The sequence below is a fragment of the Primulina eburnea genome, chromosome 12, assembly GCF_022965805.1.
Source record: "Primulina eburnea isolate SZY01 chromosome 12, ASM2296580v1, whole genome shotgun sequence".
NCBI lineage: Eukaryota > Viridiplantae > Streptophyta > Magnoliopsida > Lamiales > Gesneriaceae > Primulina > Primulina eburnea.
Genome location: NC_133112.1, coordinates 30,719,005 through 30,738,949, shown reverse-complemented (window position 1 = coordinate 30,738,949; position 19,945 = coordinate 30,719,005). Strand labels below are relative to the sequence as shown.

The following is a 19,945-nucleotide window of genomic DNA, read 5'->3' as shown; positions in this document are numbered from 1 at the left end:
TCGAATGGAGTTCGAGTTGACAAATATTGAAGACTCATCAAGTGAAGTCAACTGAACGTGTATGGCATAAAAAAGTCATTAGAAAATGAGAAATCTTTTAATTTGAATAAGTCCTTGAATGACCATAACATTATTTATATTTAGTAGATTCACTTGATACTTTGGCGTGACCTCGTTGATGTAGGTCGATTGTACTGAACCATATTAAAATCCTGATGTTCTTTATTTTATAATTATTCACTCACTCACTTAATAAATAACTATAAAGACCGCAAAACAAACACAATTTCCATCCGTCAAACCATTTCTCAAATCAAAACTCGGTCATCAAATTAAATTCAGCTAAACGTGAGAGTAGACGTTCGAGTAGTTTACCCTGGACTTAACCTATAAACGTCAAGAATCAACCATGCACAAGTCGGCGATCGTTGTTAGTGAGAAGCCGAAACATAGTACAAAACCGACCGAGTTGATGACGAAAGACATTTTGGCATTGAATTCCTCAAACACGTTAATTAACCAACCGCAACACAAAAATATAGTCCAAATTCGGACACCGTATAGATAAAGTCACCAGAAGGGGGAACTCTTCCTACTCAGCTTCCTCTCCGTTTCACCAGTACGCCACTCTTTGTTTCTTGCATGTATTTTCTCTTTTTTGGATCGAATTTCTCTATCTTGGGGTGAGAAATAAGGTTTTTTTTAAGGATCTTGGAGGATATGGCTGTTTATGTGGTGTGTTTGTTGCTTCTTTTACCCATGGTTACTTTTTCAGGTGAAGCTCTTGACTCTTGAATTCAATGTTTCCTTTGGGATGTCCGATACGTGTTTGATGTTGTTTCTTTATGGTACTGTTCTAGTCTACTATATAAGAAGTTAGAACAAACTACTGTATGAAAAAGTAAAAGAAAATAGAAAGTTCCGATTCTTCCCTTTCTTGATCAGGGGCAATAAAGGGTCTGCCAAGACGTTATCTTTTCTTTTTTCCCCATTTTCATGCATTTTCTAAGACTTGGGTTTTAGAAAAGGGTTATTCTTGTTCTGACCTGAGCTTTTTGGCCATTGATGTTGATTTTTGATTTACAGATGCAACTTATTGCCTATGTAATACTGGAGTTAGCAACACAGTTCTTCAGGAAAACATAGATTATGCTTGTGGAAATGGAGCTGATTGTTCAGCAATCCTCCAAAATGGGTCTTGTTTTCTCCCAAACACAATCAAAGATCACTGTAATTATGCAGTGAACAGTTATTATCAGAGAAAAGGGCAAACTAATGGGAGCTGTGATTTTGAAGGCTCTGCCTCATTCTCTCAAACTCCTCCCTCTAGTAAGACTCAACATAATTAATCATCAAAAAATATAGAAGTATATTATTGCTTTATCCAGTCAATAGGAACTAACTGCTGTTCATTTGTTTTGTTCTTTTTTTTTTTCGATCGGTTGATAATTTGCAGATTTAGCTGCAGGATGTGTGTATCAATCTAGTCCCAGGTTTTGTTTTCTGATTCTCTTCTAGAAACTTTGGATCCCAGGAATAGAATAATCCAGTCTTTTTCTTGCTTGTTTACCCAAAAAAAGAATAATAAATTAGAAAGAAGGTAGATTTAAAGCTCTTCCCCTTTAGGTGAAGTGAAAGAAGTTCAAAACTTAGTGTACTGATAGTGTTGAAAACTTGGGGATGCTTCTGAAGATTATTGCTAATAAAATAACTTGCTATGATTTGTATATTGAATAGGTGATGGCTTCTTCTAGTCTGCTTGCTAACTTCTTTGAAAAAATTTAAGATCCAATATTTCACCTTCATATGGTAAACCTTGATTTTTGTTCGATTATATATATAATAATGTAGTAATGGAAGCAGCCCAGCTCCACCATTCAGCCCCGGAGGAACACCTCCAAATGGGTCATTCGCCCCACCGGGCACGTTTGTACCTCCAAGCAGTTTGGACAATGGCACTGATGCGACACTATTATCTCGAAGCGTTGCTACATCTATACTTGCATGTTTCTTGGTAAATTTCTTGATTTACGGCTTGAAATGGCCAAGGATTTGAATTAATCAAGGCTTACAAGAAACAATTTTTTATATAAATATATATATTGATACGCGATTCCACTTGACCTCGTTGTTATATTCTTCCTACCCTTTGGAAAAAAATGAGATGGGAAATTATACACCTTTGAATTGGTTATTTAGGGATTGGATCTTCTACTGTGTTAAAAACACAGCATTTGGTGCAATGATCACGTGACATCTTGTGGACACATCATACCATATGAGATAAAGTTAAAAACTTTTTAGATTAAACGAGATGATCATGTGATCATCTCGTGTAAAAAGTGTGCACACACAACACAATAGATGATCCAAATCCGATTATTTATGGGCTGGTCCAAAACTTATTGTTGTCATATTTTATAGCTAAATCAATGAGAAGGGGTACATTACATTGCAATATTTTTCCAAATAATCTAAATAAAAATTGCGACCACATTGTAGTATTTGTAGCTTTTTTTATAAATAAAAAAATAAAAAAATTAGTGGCAGGGTATTTTGGTCTCAGAACCAGCTTCATCCTTATCTTTGCGACTTTTCCTCTATTGGAAGGCCAAATGTTGACTTTTGGAATAATAATAATAATTTATTTTTTTTATTTTTATTTTTATTTTTTTTGCGGTGGATGAATGTATGAATGGATGAGAACTGATCAACCACTATTTAATCAAAGCTTATTTATTCGTCTCACAAATTTTAAAAAAAAGTTTGATTTTACTTTATTTACATCAACTAAAAATCTAGTTACATATATCCATTTTTATCAATGACTAAGCTACTATTAATTAATTAATTAAAAACACAAATACAAACAGGAGATTATTTGATATGAGACGTGTGTGTATATATATATAATTTTGATATAGTGGTTATCAATCACGTTCATTTTTGTGTTCACAATTAGTGACTCTCATCTAGTGGATGAATAATTTTGATATGTTTCGTCACGTCTAATAGATGAATGTTATCTCAACGATAAAGATAAATATAGTTAATTGACAACATATTATATATATATATATATATATATATATATATATATATATATTGGTTTGAGGTGAATCACTTTATCTTATTGCCTCAAAAGGATATACATGTAGTCAAATGTCTACTCGCTTGTTTTTACAATTTTTGTCAAGAAAATACAAATTTTTTAAAGTTGTGTACGGGGCTGACCTATTGAAAGTAAAAATCCTAAATTATTTAATCTTGCTTCGGACTTTGCATCATTTCATTTTTATTTCAACTGACACGGCATATCGTTAAAATTAAGTATAAAAAGAAATACATTATTTAATGTATTACTTAATACATAGTATTTTTACATTTAGCACTTGACATGGGCATTTGGTCTAGTGGTATGATTCTCGCTTCGGGTGCGAGAGGTTCTGAGTTCAATTCTCGGAATGCTCCTTATCTTTTCTTCTCTCAATCAGTAATTTTTTTTATTTTATTCTTTTTTGATTTTCTGATATTTATTTTGAAAGTTAAAGAAATTTGATTTCATTTAATTTTTCAGGTTCCAAGCAACTGAAAATTAATTCTTGGAATTTGAGTGGTTGGAAACATGAATGATTGAAGGTAAAAACTTGTGTGAGGCGATTTCACGGGTCGTATTTTATGAGACAGATCTCTTATTTGGGTTATCCATGAAAAAAGTAATACTTTTTATGCTAAGAGTACTATTCTTTATTATATATATCGGTAGGGTTGACCCGTCTTACACATAAAGATCCGTTAGACCGTCTCACAAGAGATTTACTAATGATTGAACATGGAAAAATATAAATTGATTCATCTTCCGTGACTCTCCTCATCATATATTAGCTAACCACTTTTTAATATCGGGTTGGTTGCGGTTGAGGTGTTTAGATGGTCCGAGTAGACATGTTTGTCTGGTCCGACTGGAGTGCCTTGCTAGAGATTGACTAAATATAGTTGATATTTTCTCTTGATTGTAATTCTTGATTAATCGATTTAGGAAAAAAATGATGAATAATAATGTTGGTATCTCTTTTTCTTAGTTTTTCATAAAATCAAGAATAACTCAATTTTAAGCTTGTATGATAGAGATATAATCAAAATATCAGACTCTATACAAGTTTGTGCAAGTCTAGCAGGTGCAACTCTAACTGGATGCTTCTCTTTATTAACTATTGAATTTGTCTATTTTTGTGCAAAGTAATAACCATTAAAATTGTAGTCATTTCTCTCAACTTTTCATAGCATTAAGAATCACTCCATTTCGAGTTTTTAGTGGAGAGATATGATCGAAATATCAGACTATACACAACCTGGAACGTGTTCTTTATTCAGTGCAGAACCAGTGCAAAACAAGCACATTAAACGCGGTTTATCAGCTTCAAGTTCCGATTTAGACTTTCACTTTGTAAGATGATTTCCAGATTATTGTGTTATATTTGTAATGCTAAATCATTCAATTTCGATAATCGAGCCGAGATATGATCAAAATACTATAACTGCTCATGTTTAGCCAATAGTTGTATCTTGTCTGTATCTTGTGTCATCGAACTCGGTTTTGCAATGTTCAGTTAGCATAAGTAACATCCAAACTGGTCGAGTCAACCTGAAGTATGGCTTGTATGTTATTGAGTTCTTTTCATTCATTTTGTTTGCTGGTAAATGAGATCATTGGTTTGTGAGAGATAAACAAAATACAAGAACTAATCATGTCAAGCTGGTTCTAGCTCAATAAATCTAGCTTGATATGATGACCACTGGTTTGCTTAAATAACATCCGAATTAGTCCAGCTTATCTGCGTATGACTTGTAGAGTATTTAGTTTTCTATTTAGCTATTTTGATTGTTGGTCATTTCGATAACTGAGTTATAACATATCATCGAAATACTTTAACTCGCCAGATTTTTAAGTTGACTAAATTCGAGTTATAGCTTCTCAAATCTTACAACTTGACCTCTATCAACTGCACAATTATTGAAATATATTAACAACACAATAACAATTTTTGTTATCATCAAAATCTGCTAGCGCTTTCGCAACGCAACACAAAGTTTGATCAATTATAAATTTAATATTAAAAACAAGGTTTTCGACAACGTATATTTTTTTAAATATAAAATATTTAATTGATTTTTACATAGCTTTCCCAAAATATGTAATACGGCATGTGATTTATCATATTTGATCGAAAATTTATGAGATTGATATACAAAGTTAATATATATTTTTTCCCTAGTTCGAATCTTGTGAAATCTTGAAATGAAATCTATGAAATGAAATCAATATTTCATTTAATTAAAGCCAAATCTAATCAAATTCCATCAAATATCAATTTCATTCTGAAATCCCATTATTCCAAACACTGATATTTCAAAGAATAGGTCTCTTGTGAGACGGTCTCACGAATCTTTATCTGTGGGATGAGTCAACCCTACCTATATTCACAACAAAAAATAATACTTTTAAAATAAAAAGTAATAATTTTTCATGTATGACCCAAATAAGAGATCAGTATCACAAAATACGACCCGTGAGACCATCTCACACAATTTTTGCCTATTTCAAATTCCAAATCCCACTTTTTTCATCATATGAAACACAATGTTTATAAATTTTGGTGGAATTGTTAATTAGTTTCTAGAGTGGGTCTCATGTGAGACCGTCTCACGGATCATAATCTGTAAGACGTGCCAACCCTACTAATATTCAATATAAAAAATAATACGCTTAGCATAAAAAATAATATTTTTTCATTGATGACCCAAATAAGAGATCCGTCACAAATACGACCTGTGAAATCGTCTCTCACAAGTTTTTGCCTAGTTTCTAAGGTAGAAAATCTATACATACTATACTAGATCTCGGTGATTTTATAATACAACTTTTATGTATGTATTTAAAAGGATATAACATATAATCCAAATAAATCCTAGCTTTATGCTAAAATTATATTTGTGTTGAAAATATAATATTAAAATATGTATGTTGAATGTTGAATGTTGAAAATTAGGTAAAATTAGGTGTTGAATATTGAAAATTAGTGTGTGATGATGTATGTAATGAGGTAATTTATTTTGGAATATTTGTATATGAAACTCTATAAATAGAGCACTCATTTGTGAATGAAATAACAATTGAGTTGAGAGAAAAATATTATAAAGTGTGTAGTTTGATAATTTTGAGAGTTTGAGATTTTTACTTTTTACCGTAAATTTTTACTTTTTCACAACACGTTATCAGCACGAAGCTCTAAAAGTCCTACATACTTTTCCAAGCTCCAAACAGAAGAAAAAGGTAACAAAAGTAATTATATTTATTTTACTGTTATTTATTTATTGTGTATTTATTTAATATACAATATAATGTTATTATTAGAAATAATAAAATAAATTTTTCATAAACTTGTTATAAATCCTGGGAGGATGTTAAGACGACATCCCACACTCCCGGCAAGGGATACGACAAGTATAAAAGCCTATAAGGTTTTTAAACAAAATAAATTATGACAGTCGTTATAATATTATGATATGATATATATAATTATTTAAACATGTCTAATATTATATATACCATATTATTACCATAAAATTATACAAATACATACATTTATTCTTTTATTCACCAACGGTCATAAACGATAACAAAACGGCTAGTTTTTGCCCTATAAATATGATCTCTCAAACTCATTCAATCACCCCAACTTTCTCTTCTTCTCTAAAAATTATTCTTCATCAAATTTTCGGAGAAAAAAGAAGATGGCTTTCGCAAGGTTATTTTTAATTATTTTAGTTATCATACTCACGAGTCTTGTATTTATCGGAGAATATCCTCCTCGTGTGTTTTCTTTATTTTTACGAATACTTGTACTTGTTGTTTATCCATTACTTTGTATTGCAATATTCATTAACTAATAAAATGCATCGTGATTTTTAGTACCACCATGGCAAACTTGACAAAGCTCGAATTCATCGCTCTTGACATTACTGGGAAAAATTATATGCCATGGACTCTAGATGTAGAAATGCATCTTGAGTCATTGGGTCTAAGCGAGACCATTAAAGAAAATGGCATATGCACGTCACAAGAAAAGGCAAGAGCCATAATATTTTTACGTCGACATCTCGACGATGGATTGAAATGTGAATATCTGACTGAAAAAAATCCCATGGCTTTGTGGAAGGGATTAAAAGAAAGATTTGAACATATAAGAGAAGTTATACTTCCGACCGCCCGGGATGAATGGAATACATTAAGATTCCAAGACTTTAAAAAAGTCAGTGATTACAATTCGGCGATGTATAGAATAATCTCGCAATTGAAATTTTGTGGCCATGAGATTACTGAATCTGAGATGCTTGAAAAAACATTTTCCACATTTCATGCATCAAATATTACTCTACAGCAACAATATAGAGTACGTGGATTTGCCAGATATTCTGAACTCATCGCCTGTCTTCTTGTGGCGGAAAAGAACAACGAGCTTCTAGTGAGAAATCATCAGTCCCGACCCACTGGATCAACAGCATTTCCCGAAGTAAATGCTGTAAATAAAAATGAATTTAAACCTCGGAACCAAAATCAAATTCAAAGACAAGATTTTGGTCGAGGTCGAGGTCGAGGTCGTGGACAGTGGACGTGGACGTGGATTTGGCCGTGGTCGTGGTCGAGGCCGTGGTTTTGAAAATAATAGAGATAGTTATTTTTATAACTCATCTCAAAAGAGCGTCCCAAACCATCCACAGAAAAGGCATCATGAGAATACAAGTGTTAATGAGAATCACTCAAAAAGATATGAAAGTTCTTGTTACAGATGTGGTACTCCAGGACATTGGTCCAAAGTTTGTCGAGCCCCTGAGCACCTTTGTAAACTTTATAAAGAATCATTAAAGGGGAAAGAAAAGGAGACCAACTTCACTGAACGCAGTGACCGTTTGAGTGATTCAACTCATCTTGATGCTGGTGATTTTATGAATGATTTCTCTGGAAATGATCAACATGTTGGTGGGATAGAAATGAACAATTTTGATGCTGCAGATTTTCTCAATGATTTTTCTGAAAATGAACAATATAGTGGTAGAATATAAATGTACAATAATTTGTTTTTCATGTATTCATAAAATAATGTTTTATTGTATAATTATGATATGTGTTATATTTAAATATATATTGCCAGTAATTTATTTCATTGCATATTTTTTTGAAGTTCAAATATGGAAAATGCTATGAGCAAAGCTGAAGTTTGCATACCCGATAGTGGTACAACGCACACTATCCTCCGAGATAAAAGATATTTCTTGGAACTAAAACCAACAAAACAACGGTGAATACAATATCAGGTCCTGTAGACTTGATTAAAGGATGTGGTAAAGCACAATTTTTGTTACCTAATGGTACAAAATTTTTGATCAATGATGCTTTATATTCACCACAATCGAAAAGAAATTTGTTGAGTTTTAATGATATATATTCCCATGGGTATGATACTCAAACAATGAATGAAGGGAATGAGAAATATATGTGTCTTATCACATATAAATCAGGAAAGAAATATGTGATTGAAAAATTACCAATGCTCCCTACTGGATTGCATTATACACATATAAGTCCCATTGAATCAAACATGGTAGTTGATAATTCTTCGATATTAACCAATTGGCATGATCGATTGGGACATCCTGGTTCAACAATGATGCGAAGAATTATAGAAAATACACATGGTCATCCGTTGAAAGACCAGAAGATCTTTCAGAATAATAAGTTTCAATGTAAAGCTTGTTCTCTCGGAAAACTTATTATAAGACCATCACCAGGCAAAATCCAAACTGAATCACCAATGTTTCTTGAACGTATTCAGGGTGATATTTGTGGACCAATCCATCCACCATGTGGACCATTCAGATACTTTATGGTATTGATTGATGCCTCCAGCAGATGGTCACATGTATGTTTATTATCAACTCGAAATGTTGCATTTGCAAGATTACTTGCTCAAATAATAAAATTGAGAAATCAATTTCCCGATTATACAATCAAGAAAATTAGACTTGATAATGCTGGTGAATTTACTTCCCAGACTTTCAATGATTATTGTATGTCTATGGGAATCATTGTTGAGCATCATGTTGCTCATGTACATACACAGAATGGATTGGCTGAATCATTGATTAAACGTCTGCAAATGATTGCTAGACCAATGATTATGAAAACAAAACTCCCTATTTCTATATGGGGACATGCAATTTTACATGCCGCTGCATTAATTCGCATCAGACCAAGTGCATATCATAAATACTCCCCAATACAGCTTGCATTTGGTAAAGAACCAGACATTTCTCATCTGAGAATTTTTGGATGTATGGTGTATGTGCCTATTGCACCACCGCAACGAAAGAAAATGGGACCTCAAAGAAAGGTTGGAATTTATATCGGTTATGATAGTCCATCAATCATTCGATATCTTGAACCTCAGACAGGAGACGTGTTCACAGCACGTTTTGCTGATTGTCATTTTAATGAGGAAATCTTCCCAATGTTAGGGGGAGAACAGAAACATACCGAAAAGGAAATTACGTGGTATGTATCATCATTGTTACATATGGATCCAAGAACAAAACAATGTGAAAAGGATGTACAGCAGATTGTGCACTTGCAAAGAATAGCAAATCAAATACCAGATGCATTTGCAGACACAAAAGGGGTAACTAAATCATATATACATGCTGCAAATGCCCCTGCTCGAATTGAAATTCCAAAGAAACAAATGGAAGATACTCATGATGTCATTAAACGCCTGAAGCGTGGAAGGCCAGTCGGTTCCAAGGATAAAAATCCTCGTAAAAGAAAATTCATAGAGAAACACGATGATCACAAAATAAAGAATGATGTTTCTGAAGAAACACATGATGATCACAAAATAGAGAATGATGTTCCTGAAGAAACACATGATGATGAAAATGTTCTGTCAGAACCACAAACTGACGAGAATCATGAAATCTCTATCAATTACATTAATACTGGAAAAATATGGAACCGAAAAGATATAGAAGAAATTGATGATATATTTTCTTATAATGTGGCAATCGACATCATAAATGATAACGAAGATCATGAACCAAAATCTTTTGGTGAATGTAAAAATCGGCAGGATTGGATAAAATGGAAAGATGTCATCCAGGTTGAATTGGATTCACTAAATAAACGTAATGTTTTTGGACCTATAGTCCTTACACCTGAAGGTGTAAAACCTGTTGGATACAAATGGGTTTTTATTCGAAAGCGAAATGAGAAAAATGAAATAGTAAGATATAAAGCTCGACTTGTTGCACAAGGTTTTTCTCAAAGGCCTGGAATTGATTATGAAGAAACGTATTCTCCTGTGATGGATGCAATTACGTTTCGGTATTTGATTAGCTTGGCGGTATCTGAAAATTTAGAAATGCGTCTTATGGATGTTGTTACAGCTTACTTATATGGATCACTTGATAGTAATATATATATGAAAATCCCTGAAGGATTTAAGATGCCTGAAGCACAAAGTTCAAAACCCAGAGAATGTTATTCTGTGAAATTACAAAGATCATTATATGGGTTAAAGCAATCCGGCCGAATGTGGTATAATCGGCTAAGTGATCACTTGATGAAGAAGGGATATGTAAATAATTCAATATGCCCTTGTGTTTTCATTAAGAAAACAACATCCGGATGCGTAATTATTGCTGTATATGTTGACGATTTAAACATCATTGGAACGAGTAAGGAAATTCAAGAAATTGTGTCATACTTGAAGGAAGAATTTGAAATGAAGGATCTTGGAAAAACCAAGTATTGTCTGGGTTTGCAAATTGAACAAAAAGAATGTGGAATGTTTGTTCACCAGACAAATTATACAGAAAAGATCCTTAAACGTTTTAATATGGATAAATCAAATCCTTTAAGTACTCCAATGGTTGTTAGATCATTAAACATAGAAAAGGATCCATTCCGTCCATGTGAAGATGATGAAGATATTCTTGGTCCAGAAGTACCATATCTAAGTGCCATCGGTGCCCTTATGTACCTTACAAATTGTACAAGGCCTGATATATCTTTTGCCGTGAATCTGTTGGCAAGATTTAGCACATATCCAACAAAGAGACACTGGAACGGAATTAAACATATATTCCGTTATCTACGAGGAACGACAGACTTGGGACTTTTGTATTCAAAAGATGCTAATCCAAGTATAATTGGTTATGCTGATGCTGGATACTTATCTGATCCACACAAGGCACGTTCCCAAACTGGATATGTATTTACTCGTGGAGGCACTGCAATTTCTTGGCGTTCACAGAAACAAACACTAGTAACAACTTCATCAAATCATGCCGAGATTATTGCACTACATGAAGCAAGCCGTGAATGTGTGTGGTTAAAATCAATGACCCAACATATCCAAATCTCATGCGGATTATCATTCGACGAGAAACCTGTGATACTATATGAAGATAATGCTGCATGTGTTGCTCAAATGAAAGAAGGATACATAAAAAGCGACAGAACTAAACATATTCCTCCTAAGTTCTTCGCATTCACCAAGGAGCTTGAGAAGAATAAATGTATTGATGTTCGTCACATTCGATCAAGTGAAAACTCATCAGATCTCTTCACAAAGGCACTTCCTACGTCAATATTCAGAAAGCACATATATAATATTGAGATGCGCAATCTACGAAATTTGTGAAGAACTGTTCATGTCAACATCAGGGGGAGTTTACGTGACTGCACTCTTTTTCCCTTACTATGGTTTTTATCCCAATGGGTTTTTCCAAGTAAGGTTTTTAACGAGGCAGTATAAAAACACGTAATGAAGACAATCATTATGATCATCATCACAAGGGGGAGTGTTGAAAATATAATATTAAAATATGTATGTTGAATGTTGAATGTTGAAAATTAGGTAAAATTAGGTGTTGAATATTGAAAATTAGTGTGTGATGATGTATGTAATGAGGTAATTTATTTTGGAATATTTGTATATGAAACTCTATAAATAGAGCACTCATTTGTGAATGAAATAACAATTGAGTTGAGAGAAAAATATTATAAAGTGTGTAGTTTGATAATTTTGAGAGTTTGAGATTTTTACTTTTTACCGTAAATTTTTACTTTTTCACAACAATTTGTTCTAGCCATTGCCCAAGGACATATATTGTTGATTTTAGGATAAACAATGATTAAAAAGACATTATATTATCAAGTAATAAATAAATAAGGTAAAAGAAAATTTCATACTTTTGTATCTGAGTTAATTTTAGTTTAAAAAATAAAATTTTATAATTAGTAAAAAAATTAATGGCTATAATAAAAAGAAATTCTAATTTTCGGGTTTATCAAATTATCATATTTATCCATTTATATTTATCCATTTACCCTAGTTCAAAGTCCAATTGTCTAATTTATACATATAACGATAGTGTCGATGTTATCTGGGGGCAGTGTCTCACAGGATTTGGGCCGTTGATTTTAAAGAAATTGGTGAACCCCGCATATGAATTGATGAACCCGTATATGTGTGGTTAAAATTAGGCCTTTGATCTTCTTATTAGGCAGTGCCTCACAAAGTAAGATGAAATATTCCCAAAAGTTTAAGTTCGATCTGGAGAACGAATGTTCAAATCTTGACATTTGGATGGATCGGGTCGATATTATGAGTCGTTGAAAACGTTTGAAATCCAAAGAAATTGAACACTAGCCATTAAATTAGGGTCTCAAATTCACTATCCACAGTTAAGTGGCTGTTGTGAGCCATGGCCCCTCGAGATCAAAACAATTGCTTGTTTTTCACTTAAAATTAAATAATAAATCTACAAATCTTGAGTTGGAACATTCGCGCTTCCAACCAAGACCATGAATTCAATAAATTTTACTAATAATCTTCCCACTTCGGAGTCCATTCGTCGTTGAATTCAATACAGATTCTTGAGCAATTCAGTTCGTATAAGCAACGAGTTTCGACTTCAAGAGTTTTGTAGCGTGTGATTTCTGCATGAGTTTCATTGTTTGCAGGGCTCTGCTATGAAGATCTCTAGTACTGTAATGGGCAAGTTCGATGTATTTTTTCTGGGAAATTGGAGAAAATCGATGTTTTAGGGGATATTTTGTGTTGTGGAAGAATGGATTTGTGGGTGGTTGCAGCAGCTGCCGGAGCTGGATACATTGCCAAGAACTTGCAAAATTTAACGGTGGATAAAAACGAAGGTTTATTGGAGCCAGCTCTTAAATACCCAGGCAATGTTCAATTAGAATCCATGAATATCTTGCAGCAGATACGTTATAATACCTGCCCATTACGCAGATTAGAGCAAAACAGAGCTCAAGAAGATGGAGAGTTAGCTTCTAGCAGTACTGGCATTTCGGGACAAAGAATCCCAGAATTTGAAGATGGTGAGAGAAAAACTTCCCGTAGATTGGGAAGGGGGAAGTTCATTAGAAGTAGTAGGAGTGGCTTGAATGTTGCGAGGCCATTGATTTCTTTAGAAAATGACCTTGATTATGAGCTAAGTAAAGATGGTGAGGGATTTGAACAAAATATGTTTGGCATGTTTCCTACTGTGTATACATCGATGCCACTGCTGGTTACTGATGGAATTGGATTGACCACCAGATCGAGCAGCGCTTCATCCTTGGCACTTTTTGATGGTGGGGTGGAGGAGGGGAGGAGAGAAAATATTGTTGGCTCAAAAGTGAGGAGTACAATGTTTAGGTCTCATTCAATGGATCATATTGATTCGGCCGTGCTTCCAAGGAAGCCAAAAAAGAGTTCCGGCCTTGCACGAATGAGTGATTCCACTGATGGTGTGCCTCATAGACTTTTTGATTCATCAGGTCTCTACATCTGCTCTTGTTTTTACAGATTTTGATGTGTTTAATCATTTGATTTTATGCAACGTGCGGGTATTGATTGACTGAATTGCTTGTCTTGTTGAGTTCTGAATATTTACTGAAAGGTTTTCTTTGTCAATAACATGTTCCAAGGAGTTGTCTCGAAAGAAGCTAACTTTGTTGTTTGTCTGTCATTTTAAGCAATTGTTTGGACATGAAATGCAACCAAATCCAGACACAGATGAATGTCTGTGTCGGCTTGTATCATGGCTTGCCAATAGTGTTGACTGGTGTCTTAATGTAGCCTGAGTATTTATTGTCTGAATTGCTGTCTTGTTGAGTTCTGAATATTTACTGAAAGGTTTTCTTTGTCCATGACATGTTCCAAGGAGTTGTCTCTCAAGAAACTAACTTTGTAGTTTATGTCTGTCATTTTAAGCAACTGTTTGGACATGAAATGCAATCAAATCCAGACACGGATGAATGTCTGTGCAGGCTTGTATCATGGCTTGCCAATAGGGTTGACTGGTGTCTTCATGTAGCCCGAGTTTTGCCTATTGACTTGCTTGTTTTTACTATCTTGGAAAGTAGTTCTGCTTAAGTATTTGTTTCAGGGGTTTAGTGTGACATGGATGCAGTGATATTGTTTTCTCACAAAAGTTAATGGATGTGTTGAATATCGACAAACATGGCTTCGTTGCATGTTTATTTTTTTGGTGATTGATTTTCAGCTACTTTATTTGTCAAGCAATAAACTGCAGTTATATAAAGTTTAGGGTGGTTGGGAAAAAACTAAAGATTTGAAAAGTTTGCCTAATTAAGTTCTCATTTGAAATACTTATTTCGGTTTTATGTTGCCAGGACCTAATGGAGTGCTTCTTTTTATCATGGGGATGAGCATTGGAATGTTGTCTGCTAAAACGACCAGCAAAGGGAAGTAGATAATATGAAACTGCAATTAAAGCAGACACATAATTTAGTTCAAGATTTGCATGATGAACTTAATATGAAAGAAATGATTACTGTGAAGGAGATTGTAAATGAAGGCTATTATCAGCCCCCTCGAAAAAGTGATACACCTTCATCAATTAGGGAGCCAATTGCATCTCCTAACAAGGAAGCAAAAGAATTGACCAAATTTGACAATTTTAAGGCAAGCTATGATAATGATGAGAATCTCCAAATAAGGAGTAAAATTGAGGAAGAGCTTCAGGCTGAACTAGAGATGCTCGAACACAATATGACTGCAACTGCTCTTGAAAACATATCTTATATTGTTGAGGTGAGACACAGTTTTGCCTTCTTTTAAGAATTTGAACAGTTTGATATACATCATGAACCTGGTTTCTTATTTCATTGATCTTCGAGCTTTTGGTCTCAAAGATTTTGGTCTCTGTTGTCTGTGCTTTCAGTTTAATATTCTCTTGAATGCCTGGCATTCACCTGAAAACATATACCACTCACTTTCTTAACTGGATCATTCGTTGGATGTTAATGATACTTTTGTTCCTTGAATAATTCAAATTTTACTGAATTTTAATTATTCTAGTCCATATGCCATGTGATGGACTCCTACAAGTCGAAAAGATTAAAGATAAGTAGAAATATAATAAATTTGCTTGCATGGTCTCCCGAATTCTGTTGAGAACACTAGCTAGATAGCTACTTTTTGCTTGATACCAGTTTCCGGAGGTTTAGTTTCTGATCAAGTTTTTATAAACCTAAGATGCTTCAGCGTCATCTTTATTTTCCAGCTTGATCCGGATTACGAACCAGATATTGCTCAAGGAGACTTAAAGCCAATGATCCCCACGGAAACTCGAGATACTGTATCTGAGTCAGGTGACAAATCAACAGGTACAACCACCAATGTCTCTCAGCCTCCAAATTACGCAGTTTCGCCGAGGGAGCTGTGTTTCCGCCTCCATGAGTTGATTGAGTCTAGGCTTGAAGCACGTATCAAGGAGCTAGAAATTGCCCTTAGTAACAGCGAAAACAAAGTTCGAGTTCTTGGTTCTCAAGGCATTATATTGGGAACAAGACTTCCTTACAGTGAAACAGAATATTCATGCTCTCCCCAAAGCCCGATAAACATTTGTGAACACTACGCAGCCGATGGATCGTTGGTTAAGATTATCTCCAGCAATTCCCTGGATTCAATTAAGGAGGATAATGGGATTTTATTGAAGGCGACAGATAACGATCAAGAACGAGGTGAGAAGTTTATTAGTAACTTTGGCAGTGATCATGAAATGTATTCAACTGTACAAAAATTCATCGACGATCTATTCGATGAAGAAAAGGACCGTGTCTCACATCATGATGCAGTTATGGAAAAAGATGGTGCGCGAGAGGATTCAGTTCAAGATATGGTCCGGACATGGGATAGGCAGATGTCTAGAAGTTTGTTGTTGGATGAGGATTTCGAGAGCGAAGACGAGGAGGAAGCTGATGAATCAGAAATGCTTTTGATAAAGAAGATTGTTGAGAGAAGGAGATCAGGTTCTGCTTTTGCCTGTAATTTTAATGAATTTAGGACTGACATAAAAGGATGATATATATATATATATATATATATATATGTCTTGTATATTGTAACAATATAAATTAATATATTTATCATTGTAAGGAATAATTCTTGACAGGTATGAGTTTATATAATAAGAATTGTAACGTCCGAAAAATCAGTCTACGTAAATCGCATGCATACAAATTATTTTAATTGTTTACTTGTTTTATTTAATTGTTTTTAAATGCTTGCATGATATTTATTATATGATTAAATATATGATTGCATAATTAAATGATAATATGACATGATTACATGAAATCAATGATTTTACCCGAATATTCGATAATAGGCAGCGGAAAGGAGACTGGAGACGACAAGACAAAAATATGTATTTTTATTTAATTGATGGCAAGACTTCCTAATATGGTTTAAAAATAATTTAATTTTCCTAAAAATGTTGAAGTTCGAATTATTCTATTAGTCGAGCTCGATTTTTCCCGAGAAGCGGATTTTGGGCAAACAAGGAGTTTTAAAAGATCAAAAATATTATTTTATGGTAACTAATTTTATAAACTTTTATTATCTAATAAATTAAGTGTTATTAGGCCAATACATAATATAATATGAATAAAACATGAACAAAACATGATAAAAGTGAAGTAATTAACAAGCTGGACAACCGTAAGATTCAAGCAAGAAGGAGCCGTGGCTTTGTGCGCTTGTTGTGGTTCAAGTGGCTCGATTACTATGCACGGGGCTTAGGGGTTTGACCAGGTCTCGAGGAGGGCTCGTGTTGGACGTGGGTCAGGGTCAGGAAGAGTCCTAGCATGGCTAGGACTCCTTGGTCGCAGCTTTGGGGGAGTCTCGTGGAGCATGGACTCCTCACGCGAGCTGTGTGTTTGACAGCAGCCAAGGAGGCTTGCTGCTGGGGCTGGGTGGCTCAGAGTAGGTCCATCAGGGTCCTAGGGTGATGGGAAGGGGTCGGTCCAGGGGCTGGAGCAGCTGGGTGCGCTGTGGCTCGAGCCAAACGAGAGAAGCGTGAGGGAAGCACAAGGCGCACATGTTGTTGCTCTTGGTTCAGAGGTTCGCAGCTTGGGTTCAAGGGCCTGGGCTGGTCTGGGTTGGGTCTGGGTGTGGTCCAGGGATGGTTAGGGTTAGGTGGGCTCGGTGGTGGCTCGACTGGAAGTGTCCAAGTTTTGGTAGGAGTCCATTAGCGCGGGTTAGCAGCTTGTGCAAATCTGGTGCTTGGTTGCTGGGTTTGTGCGTGGGTTGAGGGGCGTGGTTTGATGGCGTGGGCTGGGTCAGGCGGGGTCTGAGTGTGGTCTAGGCTCGGTGAGGGTCAGTTCTGGTAGATGGTTAGGGGGCTGTAAGGTTCCTAGAAGGAGAAGGAGTCCCAAGTGCACCAAAACTCTCGCACACACCAAAGGGGTCAAGGGCAGTACGTTTTTCAAGGGTCTAAGGGGCTTGGGATTGGTCAGTAGGGTTCCTAAACGAGTTGGCTAGGCTTTGGCTCAAGGTGGCTCGGGCGTGGCTCGAGTAAATTGGGAGATGGCTCGGTGTGTTCGAATGAGGGTCATTATTTTGAATTTAATAAGAAAAATTAGAACCATGGGTCCACGAGTGTGGTTCATGGCTCATAAGGGTAGAATAAATAATAAAAATATTATGTTTAAAATTTGGGATCAAAATATTGAGGTTTGAATTTATCCGAGATTTAATCGCCTCACGAAACACTAATTAAAGAATTAATTGAAAAGCCTAGTTTTAATATTTATAAAATTATGGAAAATTATATTTAAGCTTAAATAATTATTTAGAATAAGTCCATGTTATTAAAAGTGAGAAAAAAGATAAATTTGAGAAATGTTACGTCTAGGCGCAAACCAGTAATTTTACAGTTATGAAAATACATAAACGCTTGGCAGCGTCCCGAAGGATCATAAACATATTAAATGATATTGTATGATTTAAAATGATGATTTTGATGATAATATTTTATTTTATAATTTATGGTAAAGCTATGCAATTTTTACTGTTTAAAATGTTATTTTTGGAAAGACATAATATTTTATGTTTTAAAAGAAAAGGAAAAATATTTTGAAGGATGTGAATTGACTGTGAGATATGATATATGATTTGTGGAGGATCCGTTTATGTGAAGACAGTGAGTTTACAATTTTGTGGGATGACGTGAGGGCCAAGGCTCCAGAGGGACCCCATATACGGGCCAAGGGCTCCAGAAGGACACCGTGAATGGGACAAGGCCCCAGAGGACCCCGACGATCGTATTTCCACGATGGAGCTTAGTGGAGCTATGTGGAGCTGAAAACTGATCAGTCGACCGAGGACAAAAGCTAGTCACTTTCAAGGATCAAATTTCACACGAAATGATATATGATTGAAAACTTATGATTAAAATGATTTTATGATATATGATTTATGATGATGATTAAAGCTATTTTTAAATGATTTTTAAATTATTTATTTATACTCAAAGTTTTTTTAAATGATTTATTTATGCTTTAAAGTTATTTTAAAATGATTTTACGATTTATGATTTAATTATGTTTAAATGATTTTAAATTGTTATTTATGTTCAAAAGTTATTTTAAATAAAAATATGATTTTTTAAATGCATGTGATTGTATATGTATTATTTGCTATTCATGTTTAGAATGTGCTGAGTCATTATTTTCACTAGGTTTGTATGATGCATGATTTGATGATTTATGGGAGGTGCTAACGATTGAGTGGATCGAGTGCAGCAGTACACACCCGAGGACCTTTATGTTTCCGCACTAGCTTGTTACATAAATTATTTAAAGATTTATGTTAAGGATTTTTATTAGAGATATTTATTATGCTTTATTTTATTTAGTTAGTATTCTCGAGTTTATGATTTATGATTATTTAAATAAAATCAAGGTCGTTTCAACAGTAGTGCAATATTGTAAATTTGTGTTTTATCAAAATTAAGTGTTGTGCTAAATGTTACAACATTTAAGACACATGCAGCGGAATATTAAAGTTTGTAACACAAATTTACTTTAAGTAACTAGATGGATAAGATTAAATTTGCACAAGTATGATGCCTCAGGGCAAAAATTAATCACTAGAAAACCAAAACATTTACAAAAATCGATCACTAGTGATCTTAATAAAAATAAATTTGCTCAACACGTTGAGAAAATAAACTAGCTTTCTAAAACAACCAAGAACACTAAAACATAAATAAAGAAAGCAAAAAACGTGATGTCAAAAAATTGGAACAACAAAAATGATCTTCAGCCAACACTTGCACGCGTGTTGTCTGAAATGTCTTCAACAATCACGGCAGCACGAGCACTTCAAACAACAACGTTGTAAGGCCCGAGGAATTTATCCGGTTAATCCGAAAGGATTTGGCAATGATTATTATAATCTATTGGTGAAAATTTAAATGGTTATAGATGGAGAGGATCAGACCGGGAGAGCCGAAAGAAGATCTGACATTATGTAGGAAGAATAGGCTTTGCGCACATGCGCGACGTAGT

The 19,945-nt window shown here is 34.5% G+C and overlaps 1 protein-coding gene, 1 non-coding gene and 1 pseudogene across 2 annotated transcripts; all 3 read left to right on the top strand.

The window, feature by feature from the left end:
- Positions 1-342: 342 nt before the first annotated feature.
- Positions 343-2,203, top strand: LOC140807348 (PLASMODESMATA CALLOSE-BINDING PROTEIN 1-like). The gene is made up of 5 exons (XM_073164161.1): positions 343-619; positions 708-775; positions 1,087-1,329; positions 1,457-1,493; positions 1,852-2,203. The coding sequence occupies exons 2-5, from the start codon at positions 721-723 to the stop codon at positions 2,054-2,056; spliced, it is 540 nt and encodes a 179-aa protein (XP_073020262.1). The 5' UTR covers positions 343-619; positions 708-720; the 3' UTR covers positions 2,057-2,203.
- A 1,196-nt stretch (positions 2,204-3,399) lies between these two features.
- Positions 3,400-3,471, top strand: TRNAP-CGG (transfer RNA proline (anticodon CGG)). The gene has a single exon. It is a non-coding gene; the product is annotated as a tRNA-Pro (tRNA).
- A 9,355-nt stretch (positions 3,472-12,826) lies between these two features.
- On the top strand, positions 12,827-16,551 carry LOC140806773 (uncharacterized; annotated as a pseudogene).
- Positions 16,552-19,945: the final 3,394 nt, after the last annotated feature.